Source organism: Cynocephalus volans, chromosome 7 (assembly GCF_027409185.1).
Source record: "Cynocephalus volans isolate mCynVol1 chromosome 7, mCynVol1.pri, whole genome shotgun sequence".
NCBI lineage: Eukaryota > Metazoa > Chordata > Mammalia > Dermoptera > Cynocephalidae > Cynocephalus > Cynocephalus volans.
The window spans coordinates 127,980,341-128,006,867 of record NC_084466.1 but is presented as its reverse complement, the minus strand read 5'-3'; the positions used below and the strand labels follow the sequence as shown (position 1 = coordinate 128,006,867).

The 26,527-nt window shown below is 46.3% G+C and overlaps 1 protein-coding gene across 2 annotated transcripts in view; it reads left to right on the top strand.

Moving 5' to 3' along the window:
* The window catches only part of TLL2 (tolloid like 2), a 120,457-nt gene that overhangs the window by 8,164 nt on the left and 85,766 nt on the right, over positions 1-26,527 (top strand). For both annotated transcript variants that reach the window (XM_063102699.1, XM_063102700.1), the window contains exon 2: positions 18,897-19,007. In XM_063102699.1, coding sequence (XP_062958769.1) covers positions 18,897-19,007 — 111 coding nt within the window. The remainder of the gene's footprint in view (positions 1-18,896; positions 19,008-26,527) is intronic.

Below are 26,527 nucleotides of genomic sequence, written 5' to 3'. Positions count from 1 at the left end.
AATCTCACCAGCCTCCCTGAAGATGGTGTTAGGCTGAGGGGTTTCCATGCTCCCTAAGCCAGCCAGGTGTCTGAGCAACCAGCACCTGGGTATTTGGAGATCTGTGAGTGGTTGGACCCGAGCCACTGCCTAGCCAGTGGTGCCTTCCAGCTGCTCCTCTGTCTAAAACAGCATTCCTCTGGCCTCCAGTTTCCAAAGAGCTGAGGTCCAGCAGGGTCTGGGCCCATCCCACATTTGATGGTGGTGCACATCCCTCCCGCATGAAGACCTAGTCAAGCAATCTGGATAAAGGTTGTAACCTCTCTGGTCCCCAAACCTTTGCCTTCTCACTTCTCACCTTGTTTTTCAAGAGGAAGAACAGTGATGTTAACCCTCACATTACAGCACTGCCTTAGAGCTTTGGGCCACACGTGATGGTTTACAAAGTTCTTTTCCTTCTACTTTCTCCATTGGTCTCTCAAACAGGCCATGAGATGGCCTGGCCTCAGTGGTCTCATGGGCTTTGCAGGACACGGTCTGGGTGCTTGCACAGGGGAGAGCCTGGGCTGGGACCTGCATAGGACATGGAGCTTGCATGTAGTGCAACAAGGACATCCAATCTCCGCTCTCCCTTCTAAGCCACACAGCCTCTCCAACTCTGGAGCTGCAGCTTTTCCTGGTTCCCTCCATCCACAGTTGACAAGCATCTCCACATTGCCCAGCCTGAAGGTCATATTTGTGTATTTGTTCCCCAGAGCGCCATGACCCACTACCTTCTCCTCACCAAGGAATCAAACAAGGATGAGAGAATTCTGGCCTTCAAAGTACAGTACTTTCAGTCCCAGAGCATAGGGAAGAATAAATGAATAACCTCAGGTGTTGAAATGCATCTGACCCCCTCTCTGATCCCCACCCCTCTTCCAGAGGTCCAGGGCAGTGCACGGGAGTCAGGCAGTTGACTGCGATGACCAGTGTTTCCCAAGGAGGTTCTGGGAGAGAAAGAGAAGAAGCGTGAAATATCCTGTTGGAGAGACTGTTTGGGGCATCAGGAAGCCTGTGGCTTGAAGCCTACCTCTGCCCTTACTACCTGTGTGGTTTTGAGCAACTTTCTTAACCTCTCTGAGCCTCAGTTTCCTCATTTAGAAAACGGGAATGGTATTAAAGCCCATCATAGAGGTTTGTTTGAGGATTAAGTGAGGCAGCGAACCTGCAATGTTTAGCAAGCAGTCATCCCCTGTGAGCACTTCTCCTGGCTGTCCTTATGATTGCTCCTATCACTGTTCCCCATTTAAGAATTTCCCTATAAATGACCATCTCGGTGGCCTGTGTATCCTTATCTGTTCCTCTCAGGGCTGCAAAGAGTTCTCTTGGGATCCAGAGCATGTAGCAAGTGATAATTTATTGCTCCACAATTCGCTCCTGCTCATCTGTGAAGCAGGGAGAGGGCGAAAGATAAACCAAATAAATGCATATAAGCAGGTTTCTCATGGTACCCTCTTAGCCTGCTCATAACACAGCTCTCCCTGGATGCAAACATAGCAACAGGGACTGAGCTTTCCCGCTGATTGGTTACAGGCTTATCTGGGATCATGCCACACTCTAACCACTTCTGTCAATTACCAATAAATATCCTCAAGTTTGCTGCATGAGCACTTGAGAATGGTTGTTCCACCCTGAGTCTTCGCCTGCTTCACCCGCTGGGCCACTTATCTCCCACAATTGCACTGAGCCTCTTTCCTCCCTCCTATCTGGGTTACTGGCCTGGAGTTGATGTGAGTCCTGGGAGCTGGTTTCCCACAGGAACAGCCTCAAGCTACCTTCCTTCTTGACTCTTCTTCATGCCCAATTCTCCTTCCTGCTGAGCCAGCACTGGTTGCCCATCCTCTCCTCCTGGGCTCACTGAGTGCTGGGCCCCGTGGTTGCAGGCATGAGACTGGTACCAGAGTCCACCCAGGTGCTTAAACCAGAAACCCAGTCACTATCCTGGACACAGCACTTTCCCTCCCTGTCTCATGCAGCCCAACTCAAGTCCTGCCAATTCTACTTCCAAAATTGAGCCCATCCACTTCTCTCCATCCTCATGCCATGGTTTGGTCCACGCCTCCGCCAGCTCCTATCTGGGCTACTAAGACAGTGACTGAACCAGTCTCCCAGATGCCGCTCTTGCCTCCTGAAATCTGTTTTGCACATTGCAGGCAGCATGATTTTTCTGAAACTCATGTCCAATCATGTTTGCAAAATCAGACCCACTTAACTCCCTTTAATGACTTCCCATTTATTGCTGTGGGAATGAGAGCAGTCGGCAGGCCCTGTGTGCTCTGGTCACTGCCTGTCCCTCCGACTCAGCCTCCCTCTCCTTCCTCACCAGGCTCCACATCACATAGGTTCTTCCTCCTGCCTAGGAAAGTCTCTGGACTCTCGACATAGTTAACTCTGACTCATCCTTCAGGACTCAGCTTACATGTCATTTTCCCTTTGAGGCCTTCTGTCTTAGTCCGTTTTGTGTTGCTATAACAGAAATAACTGAGACTGGGTAATTTATGAAGAACAGAGGTTTATTTGGCTTCCGATTCTGGGACAGCTGCATCTGGCACGGGTCTCAGGCTGCTTCCACTCATGGTGGAGAGCATCAGGCAGCCGGCGGGTATAAGCCGATTACATGGCGAGAGGAAGCAAGAGAGAGAGAGAGAGGAGGTGCCAGGGTCCTTTAAACAATCAGCTCTTGTGGGAACTAATAGAGCAAGGTCTCACTTAGGACCCTCACCCCCCAGAGAGAGCATCAATCCATTCATGAGGGATCCACCCCCATGACTCAAACAGCTTCCAGAACTGCCACATTGGAGAACAGACTTCCTTATGAGTTTTGGTGGGGACATCACATCCAAACTCTATCATCTTCCCAGCCACTGATCTCAATCAATTTTCTCTCAATTTTGTTTTAAATTTCTCATGATCTTTATTTCTTTGCATGGCACATTTTGCAGTCTGTAACTGGGTATACTTACTGGTGTGATGACTTGCTCAACGACTGTCTGCACATGGGACAAGGTGCTCCCGTGGGTAGAAACTGACTCATGTGGTTTCCCAGTAACCAGCACAGTGTTGGCACATGGTGGGTGCTCAACCAATATTGGTCAAAGGAAAAACTGAGAAAATGAGATGCCACAGGGATTCAGAAAAGGTAGCAGTCACAATAAGACAATCAAGGAAGGTTTCCTGGTGAGGGGGTTGTAATATCTGAGCTCGCCCTAGAAGGATGGACGGGACTTGGAGAAGCTGGGATGCAGGGGAAGGCATTTCAGCGGAATAAACAGTGTGAGTAAAGGTGAGGCAGCAGCAATGCTTGTGACGTGCCTGGAGCTGGGGGTTTACGCTGATTACTTTGCAGAATGGTAACAATAAGATTGAAATAAGCTTGGAACAGTGAATGTCAAGTGGAGACATTCGAAACATGTCCCTAAGGAAATGGGGCACTGTTGATGGCTTTTGAGCAGAGAACTGTTACAATGAAGGCAGGTGATGCTGAAGGTCTGTAGAAGCAGGAAACAGGGGCACCACCAGGAGTTCTAGGCTGGGAGCATGAGGACGAGGGGATGGAAAGGGAGGGAAGATGGGAAGAGATGGTGGCTCTGTGCGTGGAAGGGGTCCTGAGCTGAGCTGTGCCTCAAGGTCATGGTTGAAACATGAATGAGCTCATCCAGACATGTTCAGCAGGCATTGAGGTGCCCTTCAGGTGGGCGGAAAAGGTGATGTTTTATGTTTTAAAACATCAAACATTTTTCTTAAATACACAGCTAATACACATCACATTTTGTTGTATGTTCTTCCAGACTTTTTCTATGTGTGTTTGTAATTATTTTTTCCCCTGAAAATGCTATACACACTGCTTTGGACCTGCTTCTTTTTCACTTTCATTTAGTACCATGAACTTCTTTCTATGACAATAAATATAATATAATAATGAATGTATATTTAAATAACGTATGTAAATATGTAAATGTATTTGAAATATATAAATGTATAAATGTGTAAATAAATATATTTAAATAATAAATGTAATAAATATGCTTTTATAATAAATGTACTTGTACAACATCAATTTAAGTTGGTTTGTACACTCTTGTATAGATGCCCCATAATTTATTTGACCAATTTGTTGTTGGACATACAGATTTCTTCCCCAATCTTTTTCTTTTGCTTTTTATGAACAATGATACTTGTAGCTAGATTTTCATATAACTCTTTAGTTGTTTCTTTATAATAAATTCCTAGAAGTAGAATTGCTGAGTCAAAATGCTTTTAGGGCTTCTGATTATTTTTTTTCAAGTTACCCTTTAAAAAGGTTTTGCTCCTTTACACTCCCATTACAATTAATACTTTGTATTTTGGCTTTTAAAAATCTTTGCTTGTTGGAGAAAAGTATTTTGCTGTTTCTTCAACTTGCACTTATATTTTAAATTGTAATTCTTTTTCAAATGATTTTGAACCTTTTAAAATACATTTTGACCATTGTATTTTTTTTGCTGTGTACATTTCCTGTAGATGTGCTTTTTCTTCTGTTCATGCTCATTTTTCTATTAGATACTTATTTTTTAATGTTTAGTAGGAACTCTTTTAAATATCATGGACTTCAACCTTTTATCTGTCATATTTTTCATAAATAATTTTTGGAAAGAAGATTTTTAAAAAACAGAATGCTTATTCTGTTCCATATCATTTACTTTTTTCCATGGAGATGATTATACAACTGTCAGTTAAGATTAGGTTAAATTGCTAGTAATGAACACCAGTTAGTTGGTTGTGTCCATTAGAGTCCAGTTAAGAGACTGGAACCACACCAGTAGTTTGAACAGTAATTAGAAAATTTAATATAAATAATTGATATATAGCAAAAGGAGATCGACTACTAAAGCAGGTAAAGAGAACTCTACAGAAAGCAGGTCTAGCAGGTGTAAGGAGAATCTACTAGGGAAGGAGGAGGCCACCTCACCCCCACCCCTCCCAGGCTGAAATTCTAACTTCATGAGAGAGGGTGTGTTTATGGCCTGCTGTAGGTTGGAGAAGTTCACTGAGATACTGCAGGAAAAGGCTGGCCAGCAGGGAATTGCCCAGTGGGGACTGGCAAAACTCTGAAGGGTTGGTGCCAGTGGTTTTCCTGAACACTGCTGGCAGCCAGTCCCATAGAAGCAAGAAAGATGAGACCACTGGACCCAGGAAGAGCAGTCCCTTCCTCTTGCAGTATTCCTCCGGTGCCCCCCTACTGACAAAGCCTAACGTTGTGCCTGCTGGTGAAGGAGAAATGTGTACAGGGTCCAGCTCCAGTATCACAGAGCATGACAAATAATGGTAGATTGGCAGCTGAGAGGCAATGTATTGCAGGCTGGGACATTGGCTTAAACAAGCTAGAAGTCTGTTTCTTCCTCATGTCAAAGTCTGGATGTCAGCCATCCAGGGCTGATAGGGCACTTCTGCTCCAGGAAGTCCTCCAGGCTCCAGCTCCTTCCAGCTTGCCACTCCACTCTCCTTAGGTCAAGGCCTTATCCTCGTGGCCCAAGATGGTACCTGGAGCTCAGACCATCAGAAGCATGGTCTGAACACAGAAGGCCTGGAATAGAAGAGGGGACAAAGAATGTGTGAGAAGCAGCTTCCTGGGAGCTAGCAGCTGTCACTTCTGCTTCATCTTGTTGGCCAGAACTTAGTTACAGGGCGACCAATAGCTCTATGGCAGTCTGCAAGCTCCTTCTTCTGGAGGGCCTGCAACTAAAAATCAGAGGTTCTTTATTATGGAAGAAAGGAAAAGGTATTGGTGGACAATGAGCCATCTCTGTCACGACAGACTAAACTCTTTGGACTTTTAAGAAGAAAATTTAGTCAGAATGAAAATAGGCCCACTGCCTTTGCTGAAAGTTGGCTAGCTACACAAAGTAAGATCTTTAAGTCAAATCTTATGGAAGGTTAGAGCTGGAAGGAACCCTTGGGATTATTTATTCTAAGTTTTTCATATTTCCTATGAGATCCCCGAGAGCCTGGGAAGGGCAGGAACTTGTTCAAGGTCACACGGACAGCTATTGGCTGGCTGGAGGTGGGTCCCGCGTCTCCTTTGCTCTCCACCTACTATATCATTCCACTGTCTGCACTACTCAGGCTCTCTGGTGGCCTTTATCTTCAGAATGAGTCATGCGTAAGTAACTTATGGCTCTACAAAAGATCATTCCACAGTGGAGATATTAGGGCTTAGGAGCTGTGTCTGGTCCTGGAATCAGGCACATAAGATGTAAAATTAGAGCCCAAGGAGCTTTTGGCTTTCAGGACTTTAGCTGTATCCCTCTCTCCATTCCTGAGCGGAGCCCCTGCGAGCTCAGGCTGTGGGAACGCAGCAGGTGTGAGGTAGCAGTAAGTCATCTTCTGCTGGAATTAAGCCGTGGAAAGTGTTGTCTCAGGCCAAGGTAGTCATGTGCATTACCAGTCAGGATCCCATCTATCTAGAGCTATAGAAATAAAGGGTTTTCTTAGAATAGCTGTATAAGTCAGGGTCCCAGCAGGAAACAAAATTTACCCCAGATGTTTCAGACTAAGAGACCTTAATGAAGAGACTAATTAGAGACTCAGGGTTAATGGAACAAACAAGAGAGGTGAGACACCCAGAGATTGGCCAGCTATCCCTGTGGTGAAGGGACAGGGGAGGGAGTCGTGTTTCTGGAGCTGGAACTGGGTAGGAGGGGAAGTTGTGGAGGGATGTGCCTGCTGCCAGACCTGCAGTGCCAGAGCAGGGAAGAAATGCCCGGACCTCTCTCTCCTCTTCCCTCTGACCTGCCAGGAGCTCCTCCTGGCAACCAGAAGCCAGAGGCAGCAGGGGAAATTGGAGGATGCAGTCAGTCCACAGAAGCAGGCTTCCTGGGCAGAGCCGAGCAGAGGGTGGAGAATAATATACAAAGAATAACTGTAACCATAGCTCAGGCCTTGCCACAGCCATTTATTTACACAGAATGAAATTTAGTATCTTTACCACATAACCTGTGAATGGCTAATGTGTGGCACTTACGATGCCACTCCTCTCCCACACCAGTGGCAGACATTGCTAACTGATTGGCTGTCTTCCTGTGGGTCCAAGAAGTCACCTCCCTGTGCTCAAGGGAACACCACCAACTGAGTGGGGTTGGCACATGAGATGAAACCTATTTGGAACTTACAAACTAAATAACCTTGCCGATATGGCCTCCTTGCTCACAATAATCTGGTAGATAATTTTTTTTTTTTTTAATTGGCTGAGCAGGTGTTTGCTGAGCCACATGAGCTCTGCTTGGAACGCGAAGCTGTGGCATGGTTCTGAAATGTATTGTTGCAAATATATTGTGATATAGATGGAGAGGCAAGGCAGGAGGCCATATATTATCTGCCTTGAGCAAGGTGGCCACCAGCCCAGGCACCAGCCAGACCCTCTAAGCTCATCTGTAAAGTAGGATGATGCCAACCAAGGCAGAAGGCAGGGCTGGGTGCTCTCTTGGAGTGCAATCAGCTTTTAGAGCTGCTCTGTAGTACCCATCTGTGTAGGGTGCTCTCCTAGTTCCTGACTGACCTTTAACATGGAGAGTCCTATAAGACCCTCAGGTCCTGCTGCATTTCTGGGTGCATTATCAGACCCCTGAATTCAGGCTTTAAGTGGCTTTGAATAGAAACCCTGTAGTTGAAATAAATGGCTAATGTCCTGTGGTTGCCAGCATGGTGCAGGGGAAGGATGGCAAATAGGTCTTCAACTTGTGTGCCATTTCTATCAATTTGGGCTGGCCCCCTGCAGCACTGTGCTGAGATGCTTCCGGAGGCTGTGTCCAAGTTTGCTGGACAGGATACCTGTGATCAGACGGATATCTGTCCTTGGTGAGAGCGGGTAAGGGGAGGCACATGTTTGTCTCCTATTTGCCATCCCTGGTGTGGGGAAGAGCGTGCTTGAGAGTCAGCAGATATGGCTTCTAGAGGTGACATTTTGAACAAGTCATTTGACCTTCCAGGACCCCAGTTACCTCACAGAGAAAAGAAGGACATTGCTTTGATGACTTCTAAATTCTCTCTGTCTTAGAAATTCTATAATCCAAACGAGTTTTTCAAGTCTTTGATGTAAAACTTGCAACGAATCTGTTTGATCCAATTAAAATATTTACAGCTGCCCACTCCTCTCTGCCATGTGCTTGAGTAACTAAGCCATCTATCCCTACAGAAGGCCATTTCCCCAGGCTGGAGCGGCTGGGGGCCCTGGAGCCAGGAGGCTTCCCATACTAAACAGATCTTACCCTTTAATCTCAACTAAAAGATCCAGGAGACGTGATTCACATCTCGCCTGTTTCCTCTCCGAGAGTCCGAACCTCTCCCCTCCTGCTCTGCAAATGAGCCTGAATTCAGCATGCTGAAATTTGGGGTCATGGTTTCAAAGTTCATGGTCCTGAGAATAAACAAAAAATCTATTGTGGTTGCATAGAGCTGTGGACCCCATTAACACCGTCCCATGAATATTTATAGCGTGGAACTACAAAAGAACATAGAGGCCATATTGTATTTCCTAGAACTTTTTTTCCATGGGGTCCTTTCTCTGTGGGTCACTTTAGTGTAAGCTTTGCTTATTTAGTTGCACACTTTAAGCCGATTAACTTTTACTAAAAAAAAAACCCCTCCCTGTTTGTTTGTACATACACTCCCTTGACAAAGATTCACAGAAAACTGCTTTAAACCTGTTAAATCTCTCTGCTGGAAACTTGAAGGGAACTAAATGTGTCTCTGGGTAGGATTTCCCTGTAACTCTCCCTGCTTCTGCCCCCCCACCCCCCAGCCTGTTTCCTGAGAGGAATTCCGATGGTTTGAATACTCCATATTTACTTCCTTCAATAATCTCAGCTTATCTCCAGGTGACTGTCTTATGGAATATCAGTGACATCCTTCCTTGCTTCCTGAGTGGCTTGCTATTATGGGCAAACAGCAGCCTCCAGGCACTTTACGCTTCTCTAAAAGAACTTGTGGTGAAATCAAATGTTAGGACTGGTGGACGTCAGAGACCATCGACTCCACTGGTTCCCAAACTTTGGTATGCGTCAGAGTCACCCATGGAGGTGGGATAGGTCATGGGTTTAAAATGCATATCCCCAGGCCCTGTCCCTGGAGAACCAGATTTCATACATCTGGGCTGGGTCCTGGGGATCTGCAAGTCAGCACACTCCTTAGACACTTCTAATGCAAGTGGGTTGTGGGCCATGCCTTGAGAGATGCCGAGCTGGTTCAGCTGTCTCATTGTACCATGAAGAAAATGCCACCAAAAGGAGCACTTCCAGTGTAGACCATGGAAGTACAGACCATGTTTCTTCCCCAGTGTAGAACATGCCTCATGTCCCGATATACAACTCCACTGAAGACTATTTGTGATAAGGTCCATAAGTAGGGAGCTGATTGAAAAACCCAGTATCCCTTAGTGCAGCAGCAACTTTTAAGTGTAGATATGAAAATCAGGAAGCGGCCTGGTTGGTGGAGGTGAGGTGGGGTAAGATGAGCATCTGCTGGAGGTCACTCCTGTGGGATAGAATCCAGGTGCCTACTGGTTTGGGAGTGAGGCCTGGGGTGGGGGCTGAGGCAGGGCATGTGGCTAGGATGGGCTGGGAAGGTCAGGGGCTGCCCTGGGCCTGCTGCTCTCTGGGTGCAGGGAACAGCATCTCAGGAGGGTACAGTTGGTGACAGGTGACAGCAGAGTTGAAGGGGTCTCTCTCTGCCTGGTTTGCAGACTCCCTAGCTCTGCAGGCCCCACATCAGGGACCATTCAACACGGCCAGAATCCTCCCATCAGACTCTTGGAATCTCTGGTGGGGAGTGGTGGGGAGTGCCACCCTCCCTGCACTCTGTTTCCCCTAAGCACCCTGCTGGGGCTGTCCAGTCTTTGCCAGACTAGTAGCTCATCTGGTAAGAGCACTTCCTGCTGACCATGAGATCAGCCCCCGCCTTGAATCCCAATTCTAGAAGCTGGGCCCTGTGTGGGGCAGTGAACCAAGCTCCAAGTTTGGAGTTTGGAGCCAAAAAGTCTGAATTCAAGCCCTGACCCTTCTCAAGGGTTGTCAGCTCCGGCTGGTAGTTAGCTGCTGTAAGCCTCGTCTCCCTCATGAGCAGGCCTATGGCTCTTGCCCTGCCTTCCCCAGGCCTTCTGGGAGGAGTAGTCGTTCACTCGCTCATTGCTTATGGAAACATTCTGAAGGTCAGTGCTAGGTCCTGTGCTGGGTGCCAGGGTCTGGGGGAGGGAGAGGGGGAGAATGTGTGCATGAAGGGACAGGAAACTGTGAAGTGCTGCACAGAGTGAGGGACTCTTTGTGACCAGCTCCACCTGGGCGCTCTATCAGAATTCCGTTCCCTGTGTCCAAGCCTCCCTTTTCAGCCCCGCCCAGCCTCTCAGCGCCTGAGCCTCATGTCCTGCCTTGCTCTTGCTATCTTTGGCAGTCTACATGGCTGGGTCCCCACTCTAGCTGGTCCCCTCACTGAGTCCCTGCTGCTCCTGCCCTGACAGAGCCTTGCTGCTTCCCACCTCAGGGCCTTTGCACATGCTGTCCTTTCAGCCAGCATGCCCTTTCTTCTTGTTATCCACCTGCCGAGCTTCTGCTCATTTGTCATCCTCCTGCTCAAGCATCACCACCCCATGAGGCCTTCCCTGATTCCACCCCCTGGCTGAATTAGTCACTCCTCTTCTCCAAGCTTCCATCTCTTCCTCAGGGAGGTGAAGGTGCTTGGCAATTAAGAGTTAGAACTGAGAGGTGTCCTGGAGCAAGTTGGTAATCTCTCTGAGCCTACTGTCCTCATTTGGAAAAATGGTTGCAAGGTGCGTACTGTACAGGCTTGCCATTGTGAGGGTCAGAAGGCGTGCTGAGCCTGGTGGGCCGCCACTGGCACTCAGGATCCATCCGTCCCTTCTCTTCAGTTTCTTAGTCCTGAGAGAAGAGCTGCAGCACCAGGACTGGAAGAAAAGGAGAGAGAGTGAACTGTTCACAGATCACGGAGATGTGATGCAAAGGCGTGCACTCCCTGTCTCTGGAGAAGTGTGAGAACCTACTCAGGCATCAGGTGGTGGCTGGACCTGATGACCTATGGGGCCCTGTCCAGTTCTAGAAGCAGCAACCCTGTCCTGGAGGGTTGCTGGGTAGTGTAGCAGTCTTTAAAACGTGTCCCTTAGGGCAGGAGACTCAGGGAAAAGAGACTTTGGGGCAACCATGTTGGGGAATGCTGCATTCCTGTCTTTCTCTTGCAGAGTCATGATATTTGTTAGGATTGTGAAGGCTCTGAGAAGTCCTGCACGAAAGAAAGTGGTTTAACACAGAATTTCTTAGTGCCTTCTTAGAATGTGAAACTTTAGGAAGAGTTGGCTTGGTAAGCGAGTGCTCTGATTTGGGAATTGGGGAGAACTTGGTTGACTTAAAACACCTGTGCAACCTCTTCCTCCATGTGTGACCTGGGCAGAATCCTACTTCCTCATGTGGCCCTCGTTTGCTCATCTGTAAAGTAGGGACTAGAATGGTTTTTACACAGAACTCGTGAGAAGATGGATTGAAGTAATGCGTAGAAGGCATTCAGCTGGGTCACAGGGACATAGTGAGTGCTGCCTGATCCTGCTGTGGATGGGGAAAGATGGGGCAAGACGCTGTGCTGTGACTGTCCTGGGATGGCAGCTGTGGAGCTGGGCCTTTCCCTGCAAGGCTCAGATCATCGTCACCCTCTGCAGTGAAAGGGTCAGCCACACGCATGGCATCAGATGGAGAACATATACAACTTAGAAACTGTGAGGTATGTCACAGATACTTACACTGAAATCAGCCATGATGGAGGATTTACACCAGGGAAATCAGCAAACATTACTAACCAAGGCTCTCCTCCCCCAGCCAATTGTTGAATATCAAAACACCACTCATTATATGTCATTAGAAAGTTTGTCTTTAAAATGAATCTCCTTTTATATTTCCAAACTTATTATATAATAGCCTTAAAATTGTATTTGACTACTTTATAACATTTTTATTTTTGATTTCTCAAAAGAATTTGTATTTCATAATGTATCACTGAAATGTATTACTATTGTATTTACAATACAATACTATTGAAATACTATTACATTTCATAATGTATCACTGAAATGCTATCTATGAACAAGAGCTTTGTAACAACACTACCACCTGGCGACACCTCCCTAAATTGCAGGTTGAAGTTCCAGTGGGGTTGAAGTTCCAGGATGGAGCGGAGGGCATTTTCTTTGAAGCACATTTTAGACGCTTCCTATGGCCTGTCCATTTAAGTTCTACATCTCTGTGAAGAATTACCCTGCTTAACCTTTTCATTACAGCCATGACAAAAATAACAGAGATGGAGGGAGGCCTGTGACCCCAGGGTCACGGTTGTTGGAGACAGTCTCTGGTCCCTTAGGTCAGTGCTTCTCAGACTTTAGTGTGCACATAATTTACCTGAGGCATCCTGTTAGCATGCAGATTCTGATCCAGCAGGTCTAGGGTGGGCTCTGAGATTCTTCCAAGCACCAAGATGATGTCGGCGCTGCTTGTCTGTGGATTACATTTTGAGTAGCCAGGGGTTGGTGGTGGGAATACCTTGAGGGACTTCTCTTAGGACGCTGCCATGGACCATGCTTTGCCTTTTAGTAACAATCCAATAGCTGTGTGTGTTGAATATATTGACTTAGCTCAGTTGCTTCTAAGCATTGTTCAGCCAATTTGTTGATTTAATTTTTTGTTAATTTGGAATTAATTTTTCTATACAATATGAAGTCCAAAGCCAACTTGATTTTTCCTCACATAGCTAACCCATTTGTTTAACATAATCCATTGATTAGTCCCCTACTTTGCACAAATTTGGGAGGCCTCCTTTACATTTATGAATTTTCTTATGACATAGGGACTGCTTCCACACTGTTTATTCTACATTGCAGGATTGTTGTAGCTTTATAACGTATTTTGATATCTGATGGAGCTTTTGGTCCTGTTTCTTGACTGTTATCACCTATTTGTGCAGATTAACTTTAATATTATTTTGTCAATAATAAAATAATTATTTGGATTTTGATTGAAGTGTATTAAATCTACACATTAGTTTGGAAGGAGTTAACATACTTTACTATAGTCTTCCCATTCAGGTACATGGTATGTCTCCCCTTTATGTCAGTCACTTTTTATAGCTTTTAGTAGGATTTGACATTTCTTGACATAGTACCACACTTTTCTCATTAAGGTTATCCTAGATATGTGATGCTTTTTACTTTTCTAAATAAAATTTTTATGTTATATTATATATAATGTATAATAGTTTATATTATGTTATTTATATATTATGTATTTATAATATAGCCACTATCTACATGTGGCAATTTAAATTTAAATTAATTAAAATGAAATGAAATTTAAAATTTAGTTCCTTGGTCTCATTAACCACATTTCAAGTGCCCAATAACCACATGTGGTTAGGGGGTGCCGTAGTGAAGAGTTTGGAACCCTTCCACCCCTGCAGAAAGTTTCAGCTGCACAGTAGTGAAATGTGTTATTATTGATATGTCATTTTTTTTATGTATTGTTACAGTACCTTATGACTTTGGGATCACTTTTTAATTTATTTTTTTAGGTTTTCTAGCAAGAGCAGTTGCTTTTATACCAAACTTCTGGTTTCCTTTCTTCAGCAGTGTTACCCTGATTGCCTTCCTCAAGGTGAAAGCAAGGATAGCACCTGCCTGCTGTGAGGGTTGCCCTCCCCACCCATGCCTGGGGCAGACATCACTAATCAATCACAGCACTCTTGGCTGTTCCCTGAGTTATTGGTGGTTTTTGAAACTTACCTCTTAGTGCTCTGCTCTTCTCTATGAAGACACAACATTAAATATAATAGGATGCGGATAGGGGACTGAATCCTTGAAGAAACTATGTTATGAAGAGCACGTTAAGGCAGGAATCTGGGGTGCTCGCTCCCCACAGTTGCCTTAGGCTTACTTAGAATGTCAAAGGCCAATTCCTTTCCCTTTCAGTATAGGATTTTCATTCCTGACTGCCAGATGCATGTGGACACTGCTGGTTCTGGCCAGAGTATAATGAGAATCACGCTGGATGTGAGTCTCGGCTCTGCTAAACGACTCGCTTTGGTCCTTGAGCAAATCACTCAGTCTCCCTGCAGGACATGCTCATTGGGAGGTGGGGTAGGGACTCCAGGTGACATTCTGATTCTGGACCTCTGTCCTGGGGTGCCAGTCACTCTGATTTGAAGGCCGTAGCTCTGAGCCTGCATTATTTTCTAGGACTTCCAGGGCCCAGAGCAGCATGGAGGGGCCACTCTGTGGGAGGTGCCCCTGAGTAATAGCAGGCAGCCTTCTTGGGCTGTGTCTTTGAGGGGGTCCACAGGCACTATCTGTGGGATCCTGGGGAAGGGTCTGTAGAACAGAGGGCACAGTTTGGGGTCCAGACACTGTCCCAGGGAGCCTGCAGGACCACAGGGTGAGAGAGCAGGCTGGCCGTGGGAAGGGGCTCTCTGTGCCCCAGGTTGGATAGAGTCCAGTGGCAGGCACTGGGTCTTCCCTGGGTTGTTTCTGAAGGGCCAGGCCTGCTCCCTCTTGCGACTCCTGTGGGTGAGGCCACCCTGGGCTGGGTCTCATGGTAAGACCTGTGAGAACATCTCCTGGCTCACTGCATGTCACTATTAATGTAGGACATTGCCCAGGTCTCGACATCTGGAGGGAGCAGCTCTTCTGACTACTCATATTTACTGAGTGGAGCTGGTTGCCAGCCCTGCACTAAGCACTTATCCATATGAATATTATCTCCCCTGATGCTCACAACAACCCTGTGGGGAAGATATTATGATTGTTCATTCCTATTTGAAAGAGGAAGAAACTGAGGCCCAGAGAGGTTAAGATATTTGCTCAAAATTTCACAGGCAGGACTTGAGCCGCAGGCTGTCTGATTCAGTCGCTTCGCTCTTAGCCTCTCGGCTCACACAGCATCTCACATGATGACTCTCCTGTGTGTGTAAAATAGGATTTGACTGATGAAATATGTGTGTGTAAAACTGGACTTGTCCTCAACGCATTTAGGATCTGGCACAACTTGGGAAGCTGAGTGAATACTCCAAGTTGAGGAAGGCAGTGTGGGGGACTGGGAAGAGCCCTGGTTTGGGGGGTTCTGGCTCTGCCACTTGCTGGCTATGTAACCTGAGCGAGTCGTTCTCTTCTCTGAGTCAGTTTCTTCATCTGTAAAATGGGAATGAGATAAATATGGGCTGATAAGAAAACTAACAGAAGTGATGCATGTGTAAAATTGATTATTAATGGTAAAGCGTTATAGAAAACATGATCTCCTCCCCATACCCCAACTCTGCTTCCTCTAGTCCCCCACTCACACCCTGGCCAATGGCTGGCATTTATGGGCTCAGTGAATGTTTGTTAGGTGAATATCTGGACACAATTTAGCCCCTGTTGTCTGATTGATGTTGTCTGGTGGAGATTGTCCTACAGGAATTCAGAGAAAGGAAGGAGTGTGTCGGAGTGGGAGGGGGACCTTCATGGAGGAGACGTGGGTGCTAGTGATGGGAGTTGAGGTGAGCCTTGCAAGGGCAGGGTCTTCTGGATGAGGACAGAGTGGAGTAGGGAGAGACAGGTGCCAAGAAAAGCCCAGTGCAAATGAGAGTGGCCCAACTATTCACTGAATGCTTGCTATGAGCCAGGCCCTGTGCCAACTGCTTAACACCTTGTCTCATTTAATTCTCACACAACTGTATGGGTGAGTCTCTATTTCCAGGTGAGGAGACTGCCGCTCAGAGAGATCAAGTGATTTGCCCAAGGTCGCACAGCTCTTACATGGCAATATGGGGATCTGAACCCAGATCTTTCTGGCTTAAAAGTACATGCTTTTAATGCACTTGCCTCCCAAGGCAAGCAATACAAAGCCTGCAGGCAAGAGGTGCCTTCATGGAGAATTATGGCTTTCAGAAAAGGGAAACCATGTGCTAGGTCTTAAAGGTTTTGCTTATAAGTGACACATGTCACTTCCCCTTACATTGGCCAGAGAACATCACATGGTCAAGCCTGACACCAGAGAGATGGGGAAATGCAATTTTTCCCCAGTAGAAGCAGCAAAAAATTTTCAGCAATAACAGACTCTATCACAGGTCTTCTCCCCTTTGGTAACAAATATTTGCTTTACTTTTCCCCCGACATATAGAACATACTTATCCTTCCTCAAGGGAAACAGCCCAGAGTTCTGTCCAGTCAGGTACCAGGATCCAGGTCCAGGATCTTGTGATAGTGTCTATACTGAGTCAGGATGTTATTTCTCTTCATCCAGAGACTTGCAAACTTGAAAAAAAAAAAAAAAGTTGTATTCCCCACCCCCCAAGCTCAATGTATAATTATTGATCAGGGTAGGAAAACTGTAACAAACACTTCCATTTGGAAAGAGGACTATTGGGAGACACAACACTCACTGGTGTGTAGAAATTCTGAAATCACACTGGGCATATGTTGCAAGTTGCCCCTGGGACGGGGAAGGTTCCTTGGTTAGGCTCTGATTCCACCTCCTGGGAGTAGTTCTCCCATCATTTTTCCTCCGTGGCCTTGGGCTGCGCTCTCTAGATGGTCCTGCCCTTTCTTTTCTCTTGTTCTCATTGGCCACATCTGAAGAGGGCATCAGAGAATATTCCCTCCGTGGGGGCAGCTTTTCAGACTGCTTTCTTCCCATACAAGCAAGAGCCCAAGAATAATTTTGAGTCATTTTACATCTCGAACAGTTGCAGTCCCCTGCTAATGACTCTTTTGGCACTATGCTTTTCTGCAATGTTAGTCATCTTTTTATCTGTTTGTTACAGCTCCATGTGCCGTAGATAAACACAGTTATTTTCTAGACACATCTCTCTCTTCTGACTTAATTACTGCTATCTCATGCTTATTAAGCTTTTGTGAGAGAACCACGTTCTTAGTCTCCTTTACCGGCACCATGCTTTTCCAACTGAAAGGATTTATCGGGCACCATCCTGATTGCTCATTGCTACGAGTTTGAGTGTTTTTCATTTTTTTTTCTTAACGGATTTCTTGAGCTCTAATTTACGTATTTTATAATTCACCCATTTTTGTGTACAATCCAGTGATTTTAGTGTATTTATAGATGTGCATCCATCACCACAATTCTAGAACATTTCCACCACTCCAAATTCTTTTATGCTCATTTGCAGTCAATCCTTGTTCCTCCAGCTCTAGGCAATTACTAACCTTTCTATCTCTATAAATTTGCTCTTTCCAGACATTTCATATAAATTGGATCATATAATATGTGGTCTTTTGCATCTGGTTCTTTCACTTAGCATGATGTTTTGGAGATTTGTACATGTCGTAGCATGTGCCTATAGTTTTTTTCTTTTAATTGTTAAATAGTGTTCCATTGTATAGATATACCAGATTCTGTTTATCCATTCAACAGCTGACAGACATTTAGATTGTTTCAGGTTTGGGGCTGTTATGAATAAGGTTGCTATAAACATTTAAATACATGTCTTTGTGTGGACATATGTTTTCATTTCTCTTGGGAAGATCCCTGGGAGTGGAATTGCTGGGTCTTATGATAAGTTTATAATTAACATTTTGAACAAACTGCTAAACAATTTTCCCTTAAAGGCTGTACCATTTTATATTTCCACTAGCAACAGATAGGGGTTCCCACTTCTCCACACCACAAGCTGAGTTTTAATGTCTTTGTTACTCAAAGTTGTTCTCAGTTTACCTTAAATTGTTTCATTATGAGAATAGGTTGGCTCTTCCAATTCTCCAGGTCCCTGAATTTTTGGACTCTCTGTCTCTTCTTTTTCATTCCTATTAAAATTGTCCAATTCTTTTTTTAGCCTATTACTTTCTTGTATTGCCTTGTTAAACACAGCTAACAGCAACCAAGGCATGCTATTAACATCCCGACTCCCAGTCTCTTCACTTAAAGCCATAAGCTCATTCAGTTCATAATCCACCTTCCAAGTTAATGCAGGCAACAGTTTTACTAAATGTTTCATCACTGCATGACATAGATCACCTCCTTCTAGTCTTCAGTAATGGTTTCCTTGACACCTAGCCCAAAGACAATAGATTTTTGTTACAATAGCATACCACTTCTAATAGCAATTTCTGTAGTAGTCAGGATAAAAAGATGGTTCTCCAATTAAAAATGCCTATAAATCTCAGAGGCTTATACAAAATAAACCTGGGGTTTTTTTCCTTATTCATGCTACCTAACCATCCTGATAAGCCGTAACTGAGCTCCATACCACCTTTCGTCCAGAGCCCTGGTGCTAGTTTGCTCCTATCTGGAACATTGCTGGTCTTCTGGGAAAGGGCAGAGAGGCCCTGGTGAATTGAGTGCTAGCTCTTAACTAGCTCTTAGCTTCCTATCACACTGAATTAGTCAGAGCCGGTTATGTGGCCAAACCTGACATCAATGGGACAGGGAAATAGAATCTTCCCCTGGGGAAGGGCAGCAAATATTGTGAACAATAGTATAACTTATCACATTGTGCTTTTTGTTTTATACCCTGGGAGCTCTGAAGAAGAGAGAAACAGGTGTCTTTTTGTCGTGTTTTTGCCCAGAGCTGCCTAGAACTTGGGTAAGACGGGGTGACCTTTCAAAATACCTTACAGACCAAGGAGTTGGATTCCCATGGTGGTTGGCCCCCAGCCCTGTGGCTTTGATGCCCAGAATTATTGTTTGTCATTTCTCTTTCTCTACCAGCCTCATTTCTTAGCCTCAGGGAGAAATTTGACTGGATGGACCGATGGACCATCTTTTCTAGAGTTTATTACCCCAAACCCAGTGCCCTCTGGGGTATTAGGAACTTCATTTTTCTTGACCTCCTGCTTAAATTGACCCACTTGTGTTTTTTCTTCCCAGCTGTCTTTTGGGGAGACATTGCCTTGGATGAAGATGACTTGAAGTTATTTCACATCGACAAGGCCAGAGACTGGACCGAGCAGTCAGTGGAGACAATAGGACACGACACAGGTAAGTACTGCGTCCCCCTTCTCCTACCCTGGATGGGGGGATGAAGGACTCCAGGAGGGTGGATAAGCACCACAGGTCATTGGTCTTTGACCAATTAGTCCAGAAAACCAGAGGGGTCATCCCTCCTTGTCCACTGGAGGCTGTGGAACTCGGACCCCCAAGTTTGCTGATCCTTTTAAGAAAATCTCCATTTGCCTCTTTATTGGAGGGTTTAGTCTGGGGCTCAGTATGGGTTCTCAGGACTCTGGCCTCAGGATCCAGCATGTCCCAGATAGGAAAGAATTCCTGGACTGGCTGGATTTAGGGCATGTCTGATGATAATGCTAATAATGACTAGCACAGGGGAGGTGTTTGCCTGTGGGTATTGTATACCTGTTGGCTGACGACCCAGGTGAAAATCCCCTGAGGCCAGGAAACCCATCAGACTTCAGACTTTGATTACTTTTCTCCCCTCTTCCTCCCTGCCTCCAGCGTTGGGGTGAACAATTATGGGACCGGTCTGAGCTCTCCTCACCTTGGCAGCAGCCAGGGAGCTGAGCTGTGGGAGCTGATGTCCCTGTATGGCTGATGATACCTTGTTATTTGCTGACTGAGGCTCACATGTGCCTACTACCCACCACCCTCCTTCCCACCCTCCCTTTCTTTCTCAAGAGTCTTTTCTGAGCACTGATCATAGGCCAAATACAGTGCTGGCAAGAGAAAGAGGAAAACGATGTGCCCCTGCCTTCAAGGAGGCCTTTCACAGCAGGCAAACAGGCTTTAGGTCTGGTCAAACCCTAACACCTCCAAAGTTCAGCTTCCTATCTGTAAAATGGGCCCAAGACCAATCCTCAGCTCACAGGGGGTTGGGGGATCAACTACAAGGACAACGGGCTAGCCCCATGCCTCGCAATAAGATCTCAGGAAGTGGCAGGTGGATACCAAGCTGCTCCCAGTCTAGTGAAATATGAGCAGCTGCACTGTCATTCCCCATGGTGAGTGTGTAATGAACCAAGGGCAGTGGGAAGAGAGAAGAGTGGGTGGAGAAGCCCACCTGGCATCAGGTACACGGGCACTCTTGCATTGTGGCATGAAGGGTGAATAGGAGTCCTGAGTGGGAGAAAGGACATTTCAGGTGGAGGGGAAGCCTTGTGCAAAGGCAGGGAGTATGAGAGGGACTGTCTTTATTTGGGGAACAGAGGTAAGGTGTGGGTCACTGGAGCGTGGCCCTTTGGGGTGGGCTGTGGCTGCAGCCACACCTGGAGAGGTTGGTTGGGGTAGATGATGAAGGGCTTTCCTGTTGAGCTGATGAGCTTGATCTTTACCCACTATCCTGTCCCAGGTTTCTGAGTAGGACTATGACTTGCTCAGCTTGGATTTGCAGGTGCTTGGTGGAGCCCCCTCTCCCACTGGTCTCTGCAGCCCACCAGCTGCCCCAAGGGTGCTGGGTTCCTGGCTGGATGCTTGGGCAGCCTCACCACACTGATTGCTGGTGGTGATGAAGAGGGGGTGTATCAGGCAATCCCTTCCCAGGCTGCTGATGTATTTGGTGGCATCCAGAAACATCCCTGAAGCCTGGAGGGGTGGGGTGGGGACGTGCCCAGCATGGGGGACATCTCCCATGGTTCGTGAGGAACATGAGCAGCTATGGGGACCAGGCTCCAAAGCTCCCTGCAGGGGTGGTGGATGTGGGGCTAAGGTTGTCAGAAGCAGGAGGGAGAAGCAATTAGGCACTTTAGAACTTCTGTGTGGTGTCTGGTTCTATGACTATCATTTCTTAGGGTTTGTGAGGACTCTTATGTACGTATGCTTTGAAAAGTCTTTTCAAATTTTAAATGAAGTTTTAAATTATTTTTCATACCAATATATCCACAACCTAAATTGAGTTCTAACAAAAGGAGACATCTCTTCCTAATTTACCACTTCAACTAATCACGCTCTTCTCTCTGATTCTTACCTGGAGGAGTAGAGATGTTGACCTGACTGTAATCTTCATGTAGTTAAAATGTTTTTAAACTTTTTCTTTTGCAGTGTTACTTAAAAATAGTGAGCTTCACATATCTCAGACATACGAGAACAGTATGATAAATTTTTACATATGTCCATGCCCATGTAACCATCAGCCAGACCAAGACATTGAACGTTTGGACCCCAGACACCACCTTGTTCCCTCTCCCAGTCAATACCCATCCCAAAGTAGCCACTAGAATGACCTCTGTCACCACAGATTAATTTACCTGCATAAATGGAATCATACGGTACATATTATTTTGCGTCTGTCTTCCTTCACTCACTTTAGACTGTGAAATTCACCACGTTGCTGTGTGAAGCAGTGGTCCGTTCTCTTCCATTGCTGTGCATTTTCTTCTGTAGGAATGTACCCTAGTTCATTCATTCTTCTGTCTGCAGACATTTGGGCAGTTTACAGTTTGGGGCTATGATAAATAAAGCTGGTACTGACATTTTTGTTTGTACACATCGTTTGGTGAACACAAGCCCTCATTTCCACTGGGCATGCAGCCAGGAGTAGAATTGCTGAGTCATGGGGAATCCATAAGTTTAGCTTTAGCAGATACTGTCAAGGAGTTTTCCAAAGTGGTTGTGCCAATTTACACTCTGGGCGGGTGCATATCCACTTAGAAGCAGGGGTGGTGTCCGTGCAGGATCCAGGAAGGCCTTCTGGCACTTGGTCTCCCTACTTGGGTTTCACTCTTGCCTTCTGGGCCTGCAGAGCAGTCACTTGACACCACCTGCCATCACCCGTGTTGAGGGTTGCTCCCATCGGCTCTCCTTCTGCTGTCCTTGGGGGGCCTTCCATGGCACAGCATGGGGGCCAAGTGTTGGCAGATGTGAGAGACCCCAGAGAAAGGCTCGGCAGTGGCCAGCCATCATGCCAGCTGTGTGCCCAGCTGCTGGAGAGTCGCCTTCAGGGAAGGTTGCTTGAGGATGCTGTGGCAAGGGAAGCCTAAGAGCCCTCCCTTGGCCTCTCCTCAAGGAGGACTTGGAACTGAAGTGGCTGTCTTCTCTTCCCTTCTGCCCTGTGAGCTGATAGGGGGCAGTCTACAAATGAGTCTAAGTACTTTGCTCCTAGAAGGCAATGGCCAGCATTGGTGGAGAGGAGCAGGTGGAGGTAGACAGAGGTGGCAGACCAGGAGCTGTCTCCCAGGGCCTGAGAAGAGATCAAGAGCTCAACAAGGCTTTGCTCCCAGAAGGGTGGTTAGAGTGTTGGTCAGTCACAGGCTTTAGTGTCAGACTGCCTGGGCTTGAATCCCTGAGCCGGACCTCAGTTTCTTCATCTGTCAAATGGGAACAGTCATAATCCTTACTTACTTGAGAGTGATGTCATGAGGACAAAAGGAAAGACTACGTGCACAGTGCCTGGCACACAGTAAAGGCTCACTAAATATCAATACCTTCTCCTCCTCCTCATTATTACTATTAGTAGTAGTATTTACAGAGAGGGTTTAAGATTAAAATGGAGGGTGGGGATAATTTGCCATGTGTGGAGGGAATTTGGGGGTTTGGGTCTTGGGCCTTCAAAACATATGCCTGGTGTTTCCTCCTTCCCAAGCTTGATTTTTTTTCCTCCCTTTCCAAGCTTGATTTTTTTTTTTTTTTTCTGGTGTGTTTCTATGGCAAGGTGATTTTATCCTGATCTCTTTTCTCTGAGGGCCAATAGTACTTTGCATCTATCTAGAATAGTTATTTTATTTTCAGAATGGGAATATTTTTTATTGTTTTTGATAATTAAACTAATTCTGCTTGTTGTTAAAAAAAGAAAGGTCCAATAGCTAATACTGTGTAAAATAGAAAGTAGAAATCCCCCGTTTCCCCAACCCCAGGGATTCCCATCATTATGTTTGCTGAATTCCTTCCCATCTTACTGTGCTCAGGCTGAATGTGTGTGTGTGTGTGTGTGTGTGTGTGTGTGTTTTAACATAAAAGTGGTCTTACTCTGCATACTCTTGTGCAATCTGCATTTTTGCTTAATGCCACATCATGGACATCTTGTCATGTAGTACACTGTGGTCTTTCTTACTGTTTTCGTGGCAGTAGTTGTCCCATGTGTGACTCTGCCATAATTTATCTAACTAAGCCCTTAAAGATGAACATGAAGTTGTTTCCCTTTTTCATTGTAATTTTTTTCCTATTAGAACTTTGCTGTGAAGAACTTTGGGCCTGGATCTTTAAACATTTGCTTTGATTTTTTAAAAACATCAGTGAAAAAGGAACCACAGCTTTACCCCTCTTTCTACTCCCAAGTGTGTGAAAGGATGTATTCTTATATGTAGGTTATCTCATTTCCGAGCTTGGGTAAGCGTCCCTGTCTCCTTTTTGGCAGGATGGGGCAGGGGAATCGAGACAACAGGGCTGAAGTCCTTGGAGGGAGATGTCAGGGGGAGAGGCCCAGAAATCTACAGGGCAACCCCAGAGGCCTCCTTTCCCTGGTTTGTCCCGCAAACTTGGAGCTGCTTTCCTGGCTGCAGTATGAAACAATATCAGTTGCCCTAGAGTGACCTGGCCGGCCTCATTTCCTAGATGTGCCCAATGTCCCAAATTCAGTCAGTGGCAAAACCAGGACTAGAACCCAGGTTTCTCCACTCCCGAGCCCCTGTGTCTCCACTGTACCAGTCTCTTGCCATATTGCCAGCTAGAAGGCACAGAGAACAGAGAGTGGGTGATCATTCCTTTGCTGTCACCTGGAAAGTAGGCTGGACTCTTTCTGGGCTGAAGGGTGAGCAAAGACTTTGTTCTTGAGTTGGTTCAAGAGCCCACACAGGTTACTGCACTGGCCACAACAAGCCACTGAGGGATTTGGGACTCCCAGCAGGGAGCACTGGCACTGTTCACTTAGGGGCCATGGCTGTGTTGATTTAGTTCCAGATCATCTCCCTGCCTCCAGTCTCTTTTTCCCCAGCCTGCCTCCAGATTATCTTTCTTGCCCTGACCTTGCAATTGGGTTGAATAGTGTCCCCCCAAATTCATGTTCACCTGGAACCTCAGCATGTAGCCTTATTTGGAAATAGGGTCTTGAGATGAGATCATCCTGGATTTAGGGGCCCGCAATCCAATGACTGGTGTCATTATAAGAAGAGGAGAGGACACAGAGAGACATAGAGAGAAGAAGACCATGTGAAGACGGAGGCACAGGGTGGAGTGATGCAGCTACCAGCCAAGAACACTGAGGACTGTGGGAGCCACCTGGCTGGGAAGAAGCAAAGGGAAGACCCTAGAGCATTCCGAGGGAGCACAGCCCTGCCAACACCGTGGCTTCAGACGTCCAGCCTCCAGAATTGTGAGAACAGGTTTCTGTTGTTTTAAGCGCCCCCGTTTGTGGTAATTTGTATGGCAGTCCTAGGGAACGAATACAGTTGTGCTCCCTAGAACCCTTCAGTAGCTCCCCATCGCTTTTCAGAAACATTCTTCAGTTGGGCTCTCGGGCCCACCACGCTCTGTCCACAGCCCACATACTCAGGCTCCCTTCCTCTCCTGGTCCTCTAGCCAAACGCAATGACATTGTGTCTGTATCCCCCACCCCCCGAGTCTTCTTCCTTCCAGCCTTCTGTTCCAGCTACTCTCTCTGCTCAAAGTCCCCATTCTACAGACAAGAAAATGAAGGCCCAGAGAAAGGCAATGACTCCTTCGAAGCCCAGCAGCCGATGCACGTTCATGATGCCTCTTTAGTCAGCACAGCTGCCAGCTGTGGGAGACCACCCTGGTTGACAGTGCTTGGGATGGAGAGAGCTCTATTTTTTTCCCATTTGCAGATGGGCCCATTTCCCTGCCTTGGGTGCTGCTGGAGGACGTGGCAATAGCATTTTGGGTGTGGGGGTGGGGGGCAAGGAGGCAAGAGTGTATTCTTTGGGGAGAGAAGGTCCTTCTGTGTGCATTTTATTTGCAGTGAGAAGAATGGGAGTTCTGCGCAGGCATGGGCCAAGCTGGGCTATGAATGGGACCCTTGAATTAACATTGCAGAGTTTCCTAAAGCTGCTAATCGGATTAGCTGTGTAGTGAAGGAAGTACTTAGTGGGAGATGCGCACAGACACACACACGCACACACACACGCACACACACACTTGCCGACCCTCTCGCATCCTCTACGATGTGACAGTGCAGAACCTGACAGGCCCATTTCTGAGCTCTTAGGTGCCTCTTCTCTTAACCACGAGAGGTGAAGGAGAAGCCTGCGTGGTTGACGCTCTGGACTTTTTGTATGTTTCTTCCTTATAGAGCCCAGGAAACCAGGGGTGAACATTTCCATCTTTGCAAATGCACCTGGAGAGGAAATCTTGTCTTGCAATTGTCTCCGTCCAGATGGTGGATCTGAATTCTAGATCTTTGTAATGAGGACTCTGCAAAGAGAAATGGTTTTAATTACTTATTGGCTCTGATGGAGGCTGATGTTTCCTGCCTCGTCTATTCTGAGCTACTGGGCCATGTCTGTCTCTATTTAAGAAACTGACCTTGCTCTAAATCCTCACCTCCAAACTCCTGCCATCTGTGTACGGTGTCTGCATAACCCCAATGGTTTGGGCATCCAGACTTAAAATAATAAATTAGCAGGAGAAAGTCTAAGATGTAACTTTTGACAGCTTGCGTCTGCTCTCTGGCCTCATCTGTGAATTGTGAGGTCTCTTCACCTGCAGACCTTTGGCTCCTAGAGTTCCTTTCCTACTCTGTCTGTGACTTTAAGTGGCTCAGGTTACCCTCATCTGGTCTCAGTGTTCATCTGAATAGAGGGGCTGATGAAAGCGCATTCTCATTTCTTTCAAGCCAGTTTGAGCTCTGGATTTGAGCTCTGGTGTTTCAGGCTAGAGAACAGAGGGCAACCAAAGGTTATTAGGCGTCGCGGGGCTAGGTTCAGGCACAGAGGCTAATTTATACCCACCAGATATCCAAATGTCTTATTCAGGGTTTCTGGGCTCTGCTTTCCTAGGTTTGAGGGTCTGAGAAGTCTCAACATTTTTAGCTTTGAGGCTCTTGAGGGAACTTGTGTATGAGGTTGTTTTAAGCTGCCCAATCGATGGGCTGTGATTTTTCAACCTCTACCCCCATGGAGATATTCCTTAAGCTTTGTAGACATGGCTACATAATTTCACTAATTTTCTTTGTTGGGGTGGGAGTGCTGCTAACTTGTGTCCTGGTGAGATGGGTCCATAGTGGCTCCCTGTGATAGCCTGTGGAAGAGACCCTGTCCTGAGTCTATAAATGGACGCCAGGTTGAACTCTTGATGGGCACATCATGCATTACCAAGTGCCACCTATGAAAAGTCTGGAACCTCTGCTGCTAGGGCCAGCGGTTTGGAAAGCTGGCGAGGAACAAGAGGCTGTCAGGGAGCTCTCTCATACATCCCCATCCTTTCCACTGTATCCCCAAGAGCTGGGCGAGGAGGGTCCCAAAAAATAATGTCTCAGTGACTTTTTCCCCTAAATATGTTGTACTTGACATTTTGAGGTTCATACTTTTTTGAGAATCTGATGAACATGATGAACCTTCTCTGAGAAAAAAGGTACACATACACACGCACACGCAAATGCA